The 19,728-nt window shown below is 44.7% G+C and overlaps 1 protein-coding gene across 1 annotated transcript in view; it reads left to right on the top strand.

Moving 5' to 3' along the window:
• The window catches only part of HADHB (hydroxyacyl-CoA dehydrogenase trifunctional multienzyme complex subunit beta), a 103,992-nt gene that overhangs the window by 47,931 nt on the left and 36,333 nt on the right, over positions 1-19,728 (top strand). The window contains exon 8 of the mRNA XM_078650016.1: positions 16,300-16,487. Within this exon, the coding sequence (XP_078506142.1) occupies positions 16,300-16,487 (188 nt within the window). The remainder of the gene's footprint in view (positions 1-16,299; positions 16,488-19,728) is intronic.

The raw sequence follows: 19,728 nt of genomic DNA, 5'->3' as shown, positions 1-19,728 counted from the left end.
CAGGAATATCCTTCCTACCATGAGGAGGAACCTTCTGCTCCGGTTCCCACAGCACAAATACCGCTCTCCCTCATTTCTAATCTCTGATATATGTTGGAGGATTATAATAGGCGATTTCCACCTTCTCACCAGGGGTCTCCTGATCATACAGTGCCTGCAACTACAGCGGCTCCACCATCTACGGATTCCCCTCCTGTGGATATAGCGGGTTTTCACCAACTTATGGAACGAGTGGCGCTGCGCTTCAAGCTCCCTATAGTTCTGAAAGATGAGGACTGTTTTCTTTATGACTTAAAGAGTCAACCAATTAAACAGGTCCGGGCAGTGCCTATAATTGACTTCATCTGGAATGAGGGTGTCAAACTGATGCAGATGCCGACTTCTATCCCGGTGCTTCTTCCTCGTTTGGACAAGAAATATAGGGCGCCCAGGGTTCTCCAGCCTGCCTGGTAGCGCAACCTAAACCTGATTCCATGATTACCCAGGCCGCACAACGTCATTCCAGGAATCAGCCTTCTCCTATTACCACTCCTCCTGACTGTGAGGAACGTCTTAATGCCGTGAGGGCTGCAAATTCTCTGGCCATTCTGGGGCGCTATGACCGCCAAAAGCACACAGTGGTGACTGATGCGTCCCTCCTGGGATGGGGAGGCCACTCGGGAGAGGCGGAGATCAGAGGCCCCTGGTCTCCGGCGGAGTCCCAGCTCCATATCAACCTCCTGGAGCTGCGGGCGATCCGACTTGCACTGAAGGCATTCCTTCCCTTTGTCCGGGGAAGTGTAGTGCAGGTGTTCACGGACAACACCACCGCTATGTGGTATTGCAGCAAGCAGGGCAGGGTGGGGTCCTGGACCTTTTGTCAAGAGACTCTACACCTGTGGACATGGTTCAACACCTGGCAGGTTCTCTGAATACCAGGGTGGACAAACTCAGCCACCGCTGCTTGATGGATCACGAATGGCGTCTGAATTTGGACGTGGCACAAGGTCTCTTTCAGCAGTGGGGAGAGCCTTGGTTAGATCTATTTGCCACCGAAGAGAAACGTGCAATGTCATCAGTTCTGCGCGTTGGAATTTCCAAGGCGACGCTCGCTCCGCGACGCTTTTCGACGTGAGTGGAGTTGCTGTCTGTTACACGCCTTTCTGCCTATACCACTTCTGCCCAGAGTGCTGCAGATCAGGCGCGACCGGGCTCAAGTCATTCTTGTGGCTCCCGACTGGGCTCGAAGAGTATGGTATCCCGAGGTACTTAGTATGCGCATCAATCCCCCGATCAGTCTGCCTCTCCGGGAGGATCTTCTGTCGCAGCAGCTGGGAACGGTCCTTCACCCGAACCTGTCCAGCCTCCACCTCCATGCGTGGAGATTGAGCGGCGACAGTTGATGGCTTTCGAAAGTTCCTCCTGAGGCCTGTAATGGCATTCTGGCAGCCAGGCGTCCCTCCACTAAAACGATATACGCCTGCCAATAGAACAGATTTGTGGCATGGTGCACAGCAAAAGCCGTGGATCCCCTTTCGGCCCCTCTTTCTGAGGTTCTTCTGTCTTTGGCCCAGTAGGGCTCTGCTCTGGGCACTATCAAGGGTTATCTTTCTGCCATTTCCGCCTTCCTGAGGCTTCCTGATGAGCCTTCTCTTTTTAAGTCCCCAGTTGCTAACCATTTCCTCAAAGGCATTACGCACACGTTCCCTCCTGTGCCTTTCATAATGCGTCGATGGGACTTAAATCTGGTCTTGACTTTTCTGATGTGCGCTCCCTTTGAGCCTCTTCATGACTGTCCTTTACGTCTTCTTACTCTAAAGACGGCTTTCCTGGTAGCTATCACCTCAACCAGAAGAGTGAGTGAGCTCCAGGCTCTTTCTTCTAACCCTCCTTTCCTTTCTGTTCATCCGGACAAGGTGGTTTTAAGGACCAGTCCTTCTTTCTTGTCACGTCCTTACTTTGCCCACCTTCTTTCCGCCTCCACATCCTTCCAGGGAGGAGGAGAGGCTCCACCGTCTGGACCCAAAACGTGTGCTTGCTTTCTATCTGCAGCGTACACAACAGTTCCGGGTGGATGATCAACCCTTTGTTGGCTACGTGGGTGGCAAAAAGGTTTGGGCTGTGCACAAACGGGCCATTTCCCGGTGGGTCGTTCTGTGCATCAAAGCATGTTACTCCTTGGCCTAGAAGGAGCCTCCTGTGGGGCTGCGTGCCCATTCAACCAGGGCGATTGCAGCCACTACTGCCTTGGGACGCGGCGTTCCCTTGCAGAACATTTGTCAGGCAGCTATGTGGGCCTCGCTACACACGTTTACGAAGCACTAGTGCCTTGACAGTCATGTCCGGAGAGACGGCTTCTTTGGCCGTTCTGTGCTCCGTGACTTTCTGGTGTGATCTTGTTTTCAGACCCACCTCCGGGGTTGGTATTGCTGGGGTATCTATTCTAAGGTAAGGAATCTATCACTAACGTGTCTCTTTCAGATGCACAAGTTACTACTTGTGTAACGATATATCTGTAAGAGACATTAGTTAGTGAGAGATTCCTTACCGCCCCACCCATCCTCCCCGTTCTGCAGACTATTACTAGGGTTAAGGTCATCCCTTTCAGGGCCCTAGTTTTTATGCACCAATGGTCAGTATCTTGCATGGCTCTGCATTCCTGGTGCGGAAAGTCGTGTACAGAACTGACGTCAGCGCGCATGGGCTGCGCCGAAGTACTCTCCGTGACGTTATCTCGGCGCTGACGATGCCAGTGACTGATGCGGAGCCGTAGGACGCCACCTACTGACACGCAGGGGTACTGCTAAGCAAAAACTTTCCGGAGCCAGTCTGACGCCTGGGGATATTCTAAGCAATGTTCCCTCTAATTTTTTTCCTCTGTGTGCGGCAGTGGAGTGTCTATGTGCGCTGCAACCGTGGCTATGTGCACCAGGAACCAAACCGCGCGTGTCTGCGGCGCCAAATGGCACTCAAAACGTTTACTTTAAAAAGTGAAAAGATGGTGCATTTTCACACATACAGAGCCACAATAAGGGTCTTAAGGGCAGTTTGCAAATTTATTGTATTGCCTGTATTTTCATTGTTGTGTCTCTGACTTCTGTCGTCTGTCTTCCCCGCTGCCTGTACGTGGTCCATGCCCCTCCGCTTTACAATGTACAGCAACATCGAACATTGGTCACTGTGTGTTCTAAGACGGTGGTTTCCAAACTTTTGACTCCTGTCCTGAGGACCCCCACTGAGTCACTACTGGAAGCCGGGGACCCCCAAGCAATTTGTACAACTTAAATTTCTTTTTAAAAACGCCTTTTGAAGCAGAGGCAATTTCAAGAGGGAGACAGCCTGAATTGGGTCTATTGGCATGGACATGTATGCATACAGCAGTGTATTATTTAGTGGTACGCAAGGGCTTGTGGAAAGTGAGCAATCAGACAGCAGCACGAAAATCCGCGCCCCTTTTTCTTCCCTCTGTTCCTCTCGCTGTCCCCATGCTCTCTCTGCCCAGTCTTTCCTTCTGTACCCCTCGCTGCCCGTGTCTCTGCCCAGTTTTCCCTTTTGTTCCCCTCGCTGCCCCCGTGCCTCTCTGCCTGTTCTGCCTTCTGTTCTTAGCTGCCCCTATATTTCTGTAGTCTGCCTCTGTGCCATTAGTTTTTTGTGCCCGTCTGCCCTCTGTGCCACTCGTTTTTGTGCCCCTTTTGCCTTCTGTACCACTCGTATTTCCCTTATTTTTTGTGCCTTTCTGCCCTCTGTTCCACTCGTCTTTTGTGCCTTTCTGCCCTCTGTTCCACTTTGTTTCCCCCTCGTTTTTTGTGCCCTTCTGCCCTCTGTTCCACTCGTTTGTTGTGCCTTTCTGCCCTCTGTTCCACTCATTTTCCCCTTGTTTTTTGTGCCCTTCTGCCCTCTGTTCCACTCCTTTTTTGTGCCTTTCTGCCCTCTGTGCCACTCCTTTTCCCCTTGTTTTTTGTGCCCTTCTGCCCTTTTCCACTCGTTTTTTGTGCCTTTCTGCCCTCTGTTCTACTCGTTCTTTGTGCCTTTCAGCCCTCTGTGCCACTCGTTTTTCCCTTGTTTTTTGTGCCTTTCTGCCCTCTGTTCCACTTGTTTTTTGTGCCTTTCTGCCCTCTGTTCCACTTCGTTTTCCCCTCGTTTTTTGTGCCCTTCTGCTCCACTCGTTTTTTGTGCCCTTCTGCCCTCTGTTCCACTCGTTTTTTGTGCCCTTCTGCCCTCTGTTGCCCTCGTTTTTTGTACCCTTCTGCCCTCTGTTTCACTCGTTTTTTGTGCCTTTCTGCCCTCTGTTCCACTTAGTTTTCCCATCGTTTTTTGTGCCCTTCTGCCCTCTGTTCCACTCGTTTTTTGTGCCTTTCTGCCCTCTGTTCTTATTCGTTTTCCCATCGTTTTTTGTGCCCTCCTGCCCTCTGTTCCACTCGTATTTTGTGCCTTTCTGCCCTCTGTGCCACTCGTCTTTTCTTTGTTTTTGTGCCCCTTTTGCCTTCTGTTTCGCTCGTTTCCCCAGCCGCTGTGCCCCCTGCGGCCCCGCCCCCCTCACTGCCCACTGTGGCCTTTTGTTTAAGTATTGCTGTTAATCACGTAATGACATTTCAAATCCACTAGTTTCCACTCCTCTCCATACCAAACAATTCCACCTCACTTAGTACCACTCCATTCAACATAATTCCATTGCGCTCCACGCAACACAATTCAACTCCAAATAATTTCACTACACATATTTATACTCCAAACTACATAATTACTCTTCTCACCACATATGAACACTCCAAATATAGCCACTCAAAACATATAATTACTCAACAGAATTCAACTCTGCAATGTGAGCCATATTTACACCACATATTTTCACACCATGCAACACAATTCCCACAATGCCACAGCACACATTTCAATGCAGCACAATTCCATACCACACAACATAATTACACTCCACTCCGTACCACATAATTACTCAACATAAATCTACTATGTGCCACATAACGCTCCACATAAATACACTCCACACCATTGCCCATAGTTCCACTCTACATATTTTCACCCAGTTCCACACAATTCCACACACCTCAACTCAATTTCACACAGTTCTATTCCATCGCAGAAAATTCCACTCCACAACACACTTCATCTACAAACCACATACATCCAATCTGATAAGCGTGGCTCAAATCCACCCGAGCGACTTACCTCACTCATCTATCATTCTCGTATAATAAGCCAGCCGAACAGTGGAGAAGAATTAGAAATATATTTATTAGGCCATAAGAATCATCTGCAGATGGGCCCCGTCAGGTCTACACCCCAGGGAGTGCACCGAGAGGACTGACCCATCCCATCAGGACAATACATTATAACATAGCATGACAGGGTAAAGACACGCCCAGACTGGAAAAGTACTGGGCTCAGCAGAGGGCGAACAATAGCCTCACACAAGAAGCTTCTGCACCTGCAAAAGAAACATTCTCTCTCAAGGCCACGGAGCCGAGACTCTGCTTCTCCAGAGCATGGAAACATTTCTGCAAGAAAAATACCCAAGGCGAGAGATGCTGAAACCTGGGATTTTCTGCTCATAAGGGAGGATGGAAAACTGTACCATGAGACATTGGAGCTGCAGAGCAAATGTCAGCATCAGAAGTCTCTCTCTGCCATAGACAAGCCTCTCTCTCTTATGAGAGAAGTTGAAGCTTGCATATTACAAACATAGCTCAGTGGGTTGCAGCACATGAATAATAAGCTGTAACTGCATATTGGTTAGACACATTAGGCTAACATATTCATAACATCATTAGAACATTCTGCAACAGGAAAATTACTATCTATCAGACCCTCCTTTTAGCCTATTGTGGCTAACGTAAGTGCAGCCTTTATTGCTTAAAGGTAAGGACTATACAATTCTAAAGGCATCACTCATCAATCAAAGGGAAACAAAAAAAACACAAGAATAACCAATAGTATATCATCATAAAAGATATCTGGTATCAGGAAATGAAATACTAGGATGAGCATGATCACAGAAGTAGTGCAGCATACTATAGGGCAGGAAATGCACAGGCAACAAGTAAAAGAACAACCCCTGCAATACCTACTAAGACAATAATTATTCTCTGGGTGTGAGGCACCCTCCTTTTTGACTAATCGAAGCATATGTTCTCGGGGTACCATTTCTCTATAACACTGTCATGATCGGACTACATACATCACAGTTTAAGTCATGAGCATGAATTAATGCAAATAAGATCAAACTGTCACTATCAGGGAAAACACCCTATTGAATTCTATACTGAGGGCTCACTTGCATTATCAGCGAGGACCTATATCTAACATCAATGAAGTAGATCTTTATCGAGCTGAGAAATGTTTTTTACTAAACTACTCAGAGTATTCTAACCCTCACAGCTACTTCCATAGGGCAAGAATACAAGCAACAGTTTTCCACCCCTGTGTGTATATGAAGGAAATGACCCACACACCCAATAATTTGCAGTACTATAAATAACATGCGTCTGGTGCAACATTTGAATACTACATCATCCTAATGAACTTCCCAGTGCTCCTCTTCGTGAGGAGCTAGGGTACCAATGACATTCTCAGGTGGCGTTGGAATAATACCCATGTGGGTATGCGCCAAGCAACAAGAAACTAATTCTCTAAAGAGAAATATGAAAGCAATAGGATACAAACAAACACAATATTATATTTGTAGACCATGAGAACCAAATGAGATCAGGGACATCTGGACAAGGAGCCGCAGAGGCTGCTCCTCCTGGGGAATAGGAACATTCAAAGGGACTCATTTTCCTAGCTAAAAGTCCAAAACGAAACAAAAAAAAAGTACTAAAACAGTCACAGGCACACTGAAGCCGGCCAGGGGGTTCTTCACCCTCAGAAGGGATCTTCTCCCTGTGTCCGTTAAAGCCTCACAGGCGGGCTTCTATTGTTCGTTCCCTAATCCCACGACGCAGTCGCACAGCTTTTGCAACTCAGGAGCACTTAATCCGGGCCCAGGCGCAATCCTAGTGTCCCATCTGACAATGTCTCGACAGTGCACCAGGGCTCTTACCAGCAGTCCATCCCTAACACTTAACTATTCTTCAGCACTGTTCTCCTCTAATCCCTATCTCAGCCCTTCTTCCAGTGCTCAGTTCTCCTTCTCCTTTCCGGGCCGCAGATTATAACGAGTGCTCCCTCGCACCTCTGGATCTATGAACGGAATGGGGGCAGACGTTTGCTCACTGTGATCAGGAGAGGCCTCACCACTTGCAATCAGAGCTGGCCTCTTTGATCCGGCTCCTCACCCCTCAGCAAAGCATCAGAGAAGGGTATGTACTGAGGAACTTCTTCACTTTCGTCGTCAGCGACGCCGTTTCTCACCCATTTGTCATATGGCAGTGGCAGGGGAACGCGCCTTGCGGCCCTGGATCCGGATTGCGGTGCGGGTGGTGAGGAGCACTTGCCTCTGCTCCGACCACCTTGGATCCAAGCAGGACTTCCGCTGGTACTTCTTGACGACAACCCAATCCCCGGGCTGTATGGTGCGTCCTTTCCCCTCCGGCAGCGGCTTCAGGGTGTCTGCTACCTGCTGATGAACAGAACGGAGATCTTTAGTCAAAGCATATGAATAAAATTCTATTTCAAAGAAACCAAATGAGGTCTATTCGGTGCTTTCATATCGCTCTACCAATGTCAATTTGAAGGTGAACACCTCCCAGGCCCATCAATAAATTTGTGCACTGACAATAGGTAATACATTACATATCTGACTTTTCGTTGTATTACCTGTGGACGGACGTATGCATTTACTGAATTCTAAGAGAAGAGAAAAAATAAAACAAAACAGACATTTTGTATTACCGCATTTGCACTTGAGAAACAGCAAAAAGGGAAGTTCAAACCGCTATTCCTATAGCGAGCACACAGCGCCTACTTTGTGAACCTTCACTGTTGTGCAAAACTTCAAACACTTCTAATATTCTTTTTCTTACTCAAACAACTATATTTTTGCTCATGACCATGCTCACATATTATAGATGCAGCAGGAAACTAACTTCTACAAAGCTTTAATTTCTAAAAAATATTTTGCTGAGGATCACACAAGCATCTTTCACCTTTCTCACTATTTAGACCATGTAACATTTTGTTTAGGGGAAAACCTGTTCACCAACTCTAATAGGGATTGTCAGCTCAACTATACAGGCTGCGTGATAAGAGACTTGTACACCTTTACTTAGTGCTGCACAATAATGATGTTGCTACCTAGGAATGTGAAGCAAAACAACAACAAAAAAGTACAGACCTATTGTTCGCTTCAAAGGTCAAATAAGGAAACACTAGTCTGGGCTGTTCCCTTCAAAGGTCAAATAAGGAAACACTAGTCTGGGGCTACCAGTCCCTTCATCCCTATCCAATTAAAATAATCCTCTAATAAAGACGATCAGTTTATTTTCACAGACTAGCTAATAAAGAACTAGCAATGTACTTGCAAGACTACAATAATGGTATTATCACCCAACACTTGTAGAACAAAACTACCCACATCTAATTCCCCTTTTAGATCAAAGCAGGACAGGCTAATAAAAATTTGAGAAGAGGAGGGAGCAATATACATGTTGCCTATTTTTAATTTATAAGAGAGCTAGCGGGGAGCTAGCTTCCAGCGGGGAGCTAGCCTCCTCCCCCAGTTTGACAGGAAGAAATCTGAAACATATTTCTCTTCGGTCAACACCATCAACCCCTGGGTGTAGCACTGAGCATAAACAAAATTCTAGGAGCTACATAGCACTTTTGAGTGGGCTAGAACGCCTGTTAGCACATGTACAAATGTCATTGCCACAAAATGATGTGTGTGCCTTTTAACATCTAATACAATGTAACTAAGGTAAATTCATTATAATTATTTCTCTATTACAAAACACACTATTTCTTTTTAAAGCCTTTTATTCCCATGAAGGAGTAAGGAAAAGGAAATGGGACTGGGACACAGCTAAAGTCCCCCATAACTAGGCACTATGCGACATTCATTAGGGAAATGGCGGCAAAAGGAAAATCTATAAAAGAACAAAAATTACTTAGGTGGTGGTCAGGCTTGTGACACAACACCATGAGTACACCGTAGAACTCTTGCATATTTCTGCTATACCATTTAACCAAATAGACATACACTGCTGAAGTGTTGTCTGTGAAATTTAGGGACCAGAACAAATTCCCCACAGAGGAGCTTGTTCTAGTATCAATAGAATTGTCAAAACAATACAAAACAGAAACATACATAAAATAAAAACAAGCATACCAAGGCAGCAGGTATACTTGCCGTGCTAAGCACAGAAAGCATAGACAAACCACAGTAACACATGCAAATGAGCTGTGACACAACACGATGCCATGCATTTCATGCACAGTGAGCCTGCGGCCCAAAACCCAGCATGCTGGCCTTCTTAATCTCTCAGGCTTCAGATCGATCAGCATACCTACCCCGCAGAACAGAACAAGCAATGCACAATAAGCCAAAGAAAACATAAAACACACAATATAGGTGCATGCGTATAACATAAAATAATACGCAATAATACATATACCAAACACAAAGGCCACAAAAGGAAAGCACAATATTAGTTACTCAAAGGACTATATTTTTCTCATGCATGTCATGCATCATGCGGTGTCAGTGCACACTTAATCTGTCCAGCACAAAGCTGAATCAATACTCACCGTAACACACAAATAAAAATATTTCCCATTGCACTGAAACGAAACAAATCAAACCAAAAAAAAAAAACAACACACAAAATATTGGACAAAAAGGCAACCATTTAGTAAAAATACCTTCTACAAATACTTACCTTAAAACCTATGCTTGGAGCTCATTCACACCAGTTCATATATATTATCTATCATCAACCTATATATACGAACTGTTCACTTTCCGTTCTGAAAACCCTGTCTGCTCTTTTAGACAAGAAACAGATCTAACCTCTTTTAACCATCAGCCAAAAAGATAAAACATTTAGCAACATTGAAAATCACATGACAACCTTGTAATGACATTTAATGCAGCATCAAAAAGGGAAAAAGATTTACATTTACATCTTTCACTTGTCATGAACCAGGAACTTCCATATTTGCGTAAAAATTTTATTCTTGTTATTAAAGGTACCAAATATTTCTGCACAGACATCTTTCGCTGTCTAAATGGGCCCTTTTATAACCAATGCAATTTCTCATCTTTAAACAAAAAGGGCACCATCTCACTACATTTAATCCTGTTGCCAAAGGTATATTCTCACCCCCAGAACATACTAAATACTCCGGTGCACACTAGCAGACATTTGCACAAAACACGCACTCTGCACCTCCACTCAGCGGGTGGGGCACTGGGCCCACTGCAATGGTGTCCCATGGACAAACTGCATACAATACTGTTACACACATATATACATTCCCACCAGACCGCTCCTGTGAGCAACACAATCAATATCCTTTACCTAATAGGCGCTATGCATTTACCTACCCTCGCATGATCCGTACTCTCCACTAGGGATCCACTAGCAAAGTCACTAATCAGTATGCCAATCAGAGACCCCCCCCCAACTCAATATTTATTTAAATAGAACACTTTTATACTATGACATAGACTAACAGTGAAACAAAAGAAATCAACAACAATGGACACAACAACCAATAAATCTTTTTTTCTTTTTGCCATTAAACTGCACACAAATCAATCACTTATTCTGAATACAATTCAAACAAAAAGAGTAACATGTACTTAAACTATTGCATCTGAAACACTCACTAACATATTTAGTAAAATATTTTTTCTCAAAACAATCCTTCTTTTCTCAGACTAGGCCATTTTAAAGTGTAATTCTCTGTTCAAATGGAATAACCTGTTGAAAGTTATTCATAATTTTGTTCCTAATACTAAATCACATGTGTTCAGAACATCTGCATTATACTTTAGTCTAAACCAGCAGCAGTTTGCACTCATAATTATGCAGACTCGCTCCAAATTCATAATTCACATGGCTCCGACTGTGTATCTCTGCCTGTCTGTGCCAAGAGCTGAGCCTCCTAGCCCCCCCCGCCCCAATCTGCTGCCTGTGCTCTGCGAACCCATTGGAATGCTGTTATCACACCAAGGTCACATAGCCTTTCCTGCTCTGCATCTATTTTCCCTTTTCTAATTAACCCTCCAGAACGGAATAAAAATTCACACACTGTTATTCTAAACCTTACCAGCCCAGAGCTCTACAACCCCTTTTTTATCATTGTGGACTGAAACACATCCACTCAACAGGTCATGTTTAAAACTAACTAAACAACTCCTGCTCTCCACCCCCTTTTGAGGCCCACTTTTGCCGTTCAGAAATGCATCTCCCACAGTCTTCCAAGAGCTAAGAATTCTGGGCTGCTAGCCAGCCTTCCAGCCTTTCTGGCCCTCCACCAAGGCCAAAATCTGCCTCGCGCTCTGCCCTCCCCGTTCTGGCGCTGACAAAGCCAATAAGCCTTCCTAACTCTTTCTAACATGCAATAATTAACCCTATTTTAAAAAATACATTTCTTTTTCTTTCACTTCTTTCTAACTTTACACTCTTTCTACATTCTGTTAATATACATTCTAATTACTGGTAATCAAATCCTTATTCTTTTCTTCATCTTCTACTGTTCACAAATTAAGGGGATGAAAGAAACCAAATTAAATACGTTCCAAACACATTTTGTGTTTTTCATTCTTTTCTTTTCTGAGAGCCAGGCACAGCCATCTCAGGTAGCTCACAAGGACCAGACAATCTAACTCATGCAACAAGTCGCACTCACTTCATTCAAACAAACATTTACACAAACAAAAGCCAGTCCACAGACTGCTCTCAAACCAAACCAATTATAACCAAATCAAACATATTACATACCCCATCCTCTTAATCACTGCTCACATTGGCTCACTGAGCTATTAAAAGAAACTGTAAATGGGAACAACTTGCAAATTCCAAATGTACACATTTTGTCTTATTTTAAAACTAAACTTTTGATCTGTCCTTATTCTGGGCTATCCGCTCATCTGTCTTTGCTGAACCTCTTTCTGCCACAACCTTAGGGAATCAAACATGCTATGACAGCTGTGCCTAAAAACAATCTCTCCTGCAAGTAATCTATCTTAGCTGCATCAAAAATATTAAACAAAATCGGGATAAATCCTTATTCACATTCATCTCAAAATTCAAAGAGTCTTCTACAGGAGCGGGTTGGCTCTCAGCCAATCTGACATCAGTTGAACTGCAGCAACACCCAAAACATCGCAACTTACTGAAACGCAGCATCTTGCACACTCAATCAAACACCACCAAACTCACTCAATCAGACACCGCCAAAGAACCCACACATACCCAGACACAAAAGAACCAAGCAACTATCTCCACACACAACCACTTACAACCGCACACGCACGTCCTATGCATTGAGTCCCTGCCAAACACGTGTTACCATAATGGGACAAGGCCCGTCGACCAAGTCCTGGGGAACCTGGACCCTACCGCAGACCGAACAGTACACACACCGTTCCGAAATTGGGGAACACATCCGCCTCCCAGGCGGCACTACAGATCGCTGCGCACTATACCACGTGAGACCCGGGACCTGTTCCCAACGAACCACACACCCTAGGGTTTCGGGTAAGTCCCAGAATCTGCCCGCAGTGAGCCACGCCTCGACCGCAGTACCATCCGGTCGGATGACCAAAACAAATGTCCACCCAGTCTCCACCAAGTCTGTCAGGGCGCCACTCGCACCCTGAGTTCCCCGGAGCACACTAGCCCCAGGAGCACACCGGCTCCTCCAATCACCAGAGACGCACCGGTCTCTGAGACACGCCGGTCTCATAGAGCATCCCAGATCCCTCAATCAACAGTCGGACTACTCACCTTCTGCTCGCAGAACCGACATCCACCGTTCTCCACCCTTCGGCTGCTGGGACCAACACGGTCAGCTCCAAAGTCCCGCCTTCCGGACCCCGGCGCAGGATCATGAACCAGGACCTCCCCCGATCAGCAGGGTGGGGCAGCGCTGCGAGAACCAAGCTCGGCATCAAAGTGGGCACCCAGACCCACCGTGCCGACCAGAGGGTCCCGGCCTTCTGCTACCCACTTACGGGTGAGAAAGATCCTTATCGCGGAGTCCCTGTTCGGGCGCCATCTGATAAGCGTGGCTCAAATCCACCTGAGCGACTTGCCTCACTCATCTATCATTCTCATATAATAAGCCAGCCGAACAGTGGAGAAGAATTAGAAATATATTTATTAGGCCTTAAGATTCATCTGCAGATGGGCCCCGTCAGGTCTACACCCCAGGGAGTGCACCGAGAGGACTGACCCATCCCATCAGGACAATACATTATAACATAGCATGGCAGGGTAAAGACACGCCCAGACTGGAAAAGTACTGGGTTCAGCAGAGGGCGAACAATAGCCTCACACAAGAAGCTTCTGCACCTGCAAAAGAAACATTCTCTCTCAAGGCCACAGAGCTGAGACTCTGTTTCTCCAGAGCTTGGAAACATTTATGCAAGAAAAATACCCAAGGCGAGAGATGCTGAAACCAGGGATTTTCTGCTCCTAAGGGAGGGGGGAAAACTGTACCATGAGACATTGGAGCTGCAGAGCAAATGTCGGCATCAGAAGTCTCTCTCTGCCATAGACAAGCCTCTCTCTCTTATGAGAGAAGTTGAAGCTTGCATATTACAAAAATAGCTCAGTGGGTTGCAGCACATGAATAATAAGCTGTAACTGCATATTGGTTAGACACATTAGGCTAACATATTCATAACATCATTAGAACATTCTGCAACAGGAAAATTACTATCTATCAAATCCACACCACATAGTTCCACACCATGCCACATAATTCAGTGTCACACAATTCAACACAATACATACCACTCCTCAACACACCATACTACTACACACGAGTCCGCTACACTTAATACCACATAATTACTATCAATATAATTCCATTGCACACGCACACTCAGCATTTCTTGTATTGGTTCACTTCAGATCTTTCAAAGACAACAAGCATTCAAGACCACATGATTCAACCCACCCCACACAATTAAATACCACGGTATTCCACAACACACAAGTGCACACCACATAATTCCACTACACAAACCATTTCAATATCTCATAATTCTGCACCACACAGTGGAATTCAACTTTATTCAATTAGATGCCTCATAAGGACAATCCATCAAATTCAACTCCACAAATTTCCACTCTGCTCCATGCCACATAATTTCACTTCACATAATTGCACTCCCTACAACATAATTTCATTACACTCCCTGCAACATAATTCATCTCCAGATAACTGTAGTACACACATTTACACTCCAAACTACATAATTAAATTTCGCACCACATAATTACACTTCACACCACATATTTACACTCAACATATAGCCACTCCGCTCCAAAGCACATATTTTACACTCCACCTTCAACTCTTCAGCGTGCCCCATATTTACACTCCACATATTTTCACACCTTGCAACACAATTCCACACCATACAATTCCATACCACACAACCTAATTATACTCCACACAATTACACGCCTCATAATTCTACTCCATGCCACATAACACTCCACATAAAAACACTCCACACCATGGCACATAATTACACCCTACATATTTTCACTCAGTATGGCCAATTTCACACCACACAATTCAACTTCACACATTTCCATTCCACTACAGAAAATTCCACTTCACAGTTCCCTTTTACACACCACATACATTCGATATACACCACACATTTCCACATCATGTCACACAGTTCCACATCATTCCACATAATTCAGCACTGCACCACATAATTCCACACAATAAATGTCACTTCACAACACACAATACCACTACACATAATTTCACTACACTTACTACCACATAATTACAATCCATAAAATTCCATTGCACACATTCATCCTGCATTGCTTATATAGGTTTACTTCAGGTCTTTCGGCACAGTTTCTTAACCATAACTTTTCAAAAATCCAAACCGCAAACACTCTCTCCTCCTCTTCTTTCAGTGTCTTCTGCGTACTGAAGAGCAATCTCTTTATGCGCCTATAACCTTCTCTCCCTTTCATTCTCTTTCTCACACGCTCTTTCTACTACTATCTCTAGAGTACATTCAGCACTTCGTATACAAACTACCTATTCCTCTCAATCTTATTTTTGTATCTATTGTATACAGCTGTCAACACTAGCTATTCACCATGCCACATATTTCCAATACACAAATACCCTACACACCACATAATTCCACCCCACACAATTACACAACTAACATTTCCAATGCAAACCACATAATTTCACTACAAACATACATTCACTCCACTACAAACAGAAAACGTGAGTAAAAAACAGTATAATTTACAACGCAAATAGCTCTAACTTTCACAAATGCAATACCAATTGCATTTCAAATACTTGTTCTTGCATCTAAGTCACCCTTAAGGTAAGCCCAATGTAGCCCTATGGATAGGGTGCAGTGTATTTAAAAGGTAAGACATGTAGTGGTATATATTTGCATGTCCTAATAGTTAAATGCTCTGTATTTCGTTTTCACTGTTGAAAGACTATCTCTCCCATAGGTTAACGTGGGAGCTGCTTGGTAACACTTTACAAATGTTTTCAGTTTTCTGAAGTTTAACCCCTTGGGCACGGCCTGAATTTTGCTGCGGTGCGGCAAAATTCCACGCGTGCGCAGATAGGACGGCTCCCGGTCATCCGATGCACACGCCCACCGCGGCAGAGGCCGTCCGATGCATGCAAGGGGTTAAGCATGTTTGTGTTAAAAAAACATACAATACAGAAAGCTAGGCAGAAAAGCAAGTAAAGGTTTCATCAAATATTAACAGATCTACCTTTAAGTCACAAAAGGGAACCTCTTGCCTCCTCTTTCTGTAAGTAGTGGGGTGGGTAGCTGGCCCTTTATATCTGATGTGGTGAGATGTATTAGAGGATTCCATGGCAACATGGTCCATAAACAAAGACGTGGCATGTTGTAGCCACAAAATAAAAAGTTGAGTCCAGAAGTACCTAAAAGATGCCCCACCTCTCAGTTTAGCAGAAAATCTTGAATTCGTTTTCTGTTTGCTCCCTTTTACATGTGTGCTTGTTGTTGATTAGTGCATGCACTTTGGTTAAAAAAAAAAAACCTCACATGTTCTATTTTGCATTGTGTTTGTCGGATATGTGGTTGACAAAGTTACAATTTATATCTCAGTGCATGTTTCGCTCACCCTTGGTAACTGCTTCCTTCAGGAGTTGGTCTGATTGCCTCTGGCCAGTGTGATGTGGTGGTAGCAGGCGGGGTGGAGTTCATGTCAGACGTGCCCATTCGCCACAGCCGGAAGATGAGAAAGTTCTTGCTGAACCTCAACAAAGCCAAGACCATGGGTCAGAGGTTGTCCCTTCTCGCCAAAATCCGTCCAGATTACTTTGCACCAGAGGTAAGACTGCCACCTCCTGTCTAAATTTAACCTCAAACAAGACGTGCCACGTAGAAGATCCTGAACAGCAGCAAAATGATTGTATCTGCCATAGCCATCTTTATACAGAAACCGTGCCCGATTACAACATAACGTTTTGTTTGGTTGAACTGTTCTATTAATTGTTGAATATCCATTGGTAAAATAATGCCTTCTGTCACTTGGCTTATTAATCCAGTGGTCTTGCTGAATATTCCTTAAATGTTTCCAGTTGTGCAATCTGAAGGAGGTGAGAAAAGGCTGAATGAAATGGTGAGTTTGAATTAATTCTGGAAATGTCATACAGAAGTTGATGTTTTAATTGTGAGATTGTGAGGAGTTAGGCGGCACTGGTTTAAGACTAGTAGCTAAATTTATCTTTTTTTTGAGAGATTGAATTTGAGGAGTGTCTGTATTCTTAATTTAAGTTAATCACTGGGGACTAACTGAAGTGGCTTGAATGTGGAGAAGGGATGTAGAATCTGGCGATCAAATAGTGACTGGCTTGGCTGTAGATTGGTCCACTAGGCAGGTTGGAAGCATCTTGTGCCTGTAGATGCTATTTGTGATCTTAACAAAGGATTAAGTATGCTTTTTCTGTCAGGGGTCATGCAATTCGCAAGGTTTTTGGTTTGCTCTTTCCACCATCTGGAATGACTTCTAATAATTTAATAAAAACATTTCCTCCTTGTAGTGTCAATTGATGTAGCCCTTTGACCAGCCCTTTCAATATAGTCGGTCAGAGATAAACGGCTACTACTTCATGTAGTCTTCGAAATGACTGCAAAAAGCGGTCCATTGAATAGGCTCTTCTGACCGCATAGGAAATTTGTTGAACTGTTTTTTTAGTTGTATAAAATGGATTCTTTCCAGCATTTCCATAACTGTCTAAACCGGAGTATTTTTGTTTTGAAACTAACTTTCATGCTTTGATATACAGATATGTAATTTCGCCAATGTAATCAACACTTTAGAATTTTTCCTAAGCTACTTCCAGACCATGGTCGTTTTAGATGGACATTGCAAGCACATGCTGCTTTCTGGCCCTGGAATTCAAGTTCAGGTTCAATTTCTTTTGGACTTTAGGCCACAAATGGAGAGGAATAGGGTTGGATATCATTGTCTGATAGCCGACAGGTATTTTGCATTTCCTCTAACAAGGATATGATGAGGTGTCTTCTTACCTCCTCTCAGCACAACAGTGTTTTGTCCTTCATTTTGCCAAATGCAAGGTCCTTCAGAAATGGTCCAGCAGAATAAGTCTGTTCAGTAAAGCAGTCATCCACACAGCGCGGTTCGTATCTCTGACGTCTCAGTGCGTTTAGGGGGTGTAATCTTCTTTATAGCTATTAAAGTGGTGGGTCAGTCACATCAGCAAATGCTTAGATCTTTCTTTCACTTTTCTGCCCTGTCGCAACGAAGCTATATGCCATTTAAATTGGTTCATCAGAAACCCGTTTGATCCAGGTCTGTCTGTGAGGGGGACCACATAGTCCTTTGCAATAGATGCGTTTCTATGCTGTCTGATTAACCTGATTAACAGAGTGCTGGGGATGACCATCACAAGAGAAATCATTTTCTGAATTAATTTTATACCTCTATCTGCTAGTTCAGCCGCTTGGCGTCCGGTATCTCAGCAGTACCACTAGCTACGAGAATTCAGGAAAAGGCCAGTTCAGCCTTTTCTGCTAAGGGCACCAGGAGAGGTATCCTCAACATTGTTTGCTCCTGACCTACTCTTTGCACTATGGATCTTCTTCTAGACGATGCAGGAAATATGTTGTTGTCAGGGTGTAAGGGGTTTCACTAATGCAGACTGCCTGGTATTCTTGGACCTTACTACCTGGCGGCTTAATAGGAGTGACGCCACAGCATGAGTGTGTTGAAGCACCACCTTGTCACGTTACAGGCCAAGTTCTTTAACAGTGTTATGACTTCAGTCCTACTTCTATAAACACTGAGCCAGCCATGGCATCCAATTTGTTTAGGTGTGTTTAGGACTGGCCATGTGATGTTACTCAACAACCAAGTGGCAAATTCAGTATAATAACAAATCCCCCTGGTTTCCTACAAAAAGTTGATTTTCTTCCCCCGAATTTCAAGCACTTTTATGTCATTATATTTACTAAGACTTAGTTTTTGACATAGTTATTGTCTATCCGCTCCAGTGACAACTGTAAACTTTAAGATCGCAAATACAGCATCTTTATCAGGTTGTATGACGGAACAACAAGTTCCTCAACCCTGCATACCTAAATAACGCTGTCTAAATAATGACCGCGTCTTTACCACGCATTGCTTTACCACGCATTGCTTTACCATGCATGCCTTTACCACAAAGTTTCGTTGTAAAGACCTGCATGGTCAAGGGGTATGCGTCGCTAAAGTCGCCAGCCCCCTCCTCCCTAAAGTACAAACTTTCCTCCCGCCTTAAAGTGCTAATACCCCTACCCCCCAAGCTGTGTCCTCTCCCTGCCCTATTGCCTAAAACCCTGTCCCTTAACCTGACCCTGGCCAGCCCTAAAAACTGCCCCACCCTCCCCTAAGCCCTAAAAACTACCGGACTACCGATTTTCCTCCCCCTGCCCTGAGGCCTAATACTATAACCGCTAATTAAAACAACGAGCCCAAAACTCCCCATCCCTAAAAACTAATCCCTCTCCTCAGCCCTAAAACTACACCCACCACCCCAGCCCTGAAAGCTACCCCTGACCCACCAGCCCTGAAAACTAGCCCCAATCCCCCCAGCCCTGAAAACTAGCCCCAGTCTTCCCAGCCCTGAAAACTACCTCCAACCCCCAGCCCTGAAGACTAGCCCAATACCCAGGCTCAGAAAACTACCCCCGACCAACCCCCAGCTCAGAAAACTACCCCCGACCACCCCCCCCAGCCAACAAAAGTACCCCTGACACAACCCCAGCCCACAAAAGTACCCCGACCCACCACCCCAGTCTCACTCACCTCACAGCGGATCTCTCCCAGCTTCCATCCGTCCAAAGCTAGACTGTCCCCAACCCTCCCCCACCCAGCCCACAAAACTACCCGACCCACCCCCAGCCCACACAATGTTCGTTATTTTGCACACCTTGAACCCAGCGATACAGAAATCAGTCTTGATACTGCCCCAGTGGGAACAGTCCAGCTCGAACTGCCAGGTCCTCTCTGAACCGGAACTTGCAAGCAGAACGCATCGTGGAATCAATAGTTATTCACATCTTCCTTT

The sequence above is a fragment of the Lissotriton helveticus genome, chromosome 6 (genome assembly GCF_964261635.1).
Source record: "Lissotriton helveticus chromosome 6, aLisHel1.1, whole genome shotgun sequence".
NCBI lineage: Eukaryota > Metazoa > Chordata > Amphibia > Caudata > Salamandridae > Lissotriton > Lissotriton helveticus.
Note: the sequence above shows the minus strand (reverse complement) of the source record. Positions and strands in the feature narration are given on the sequence as shown.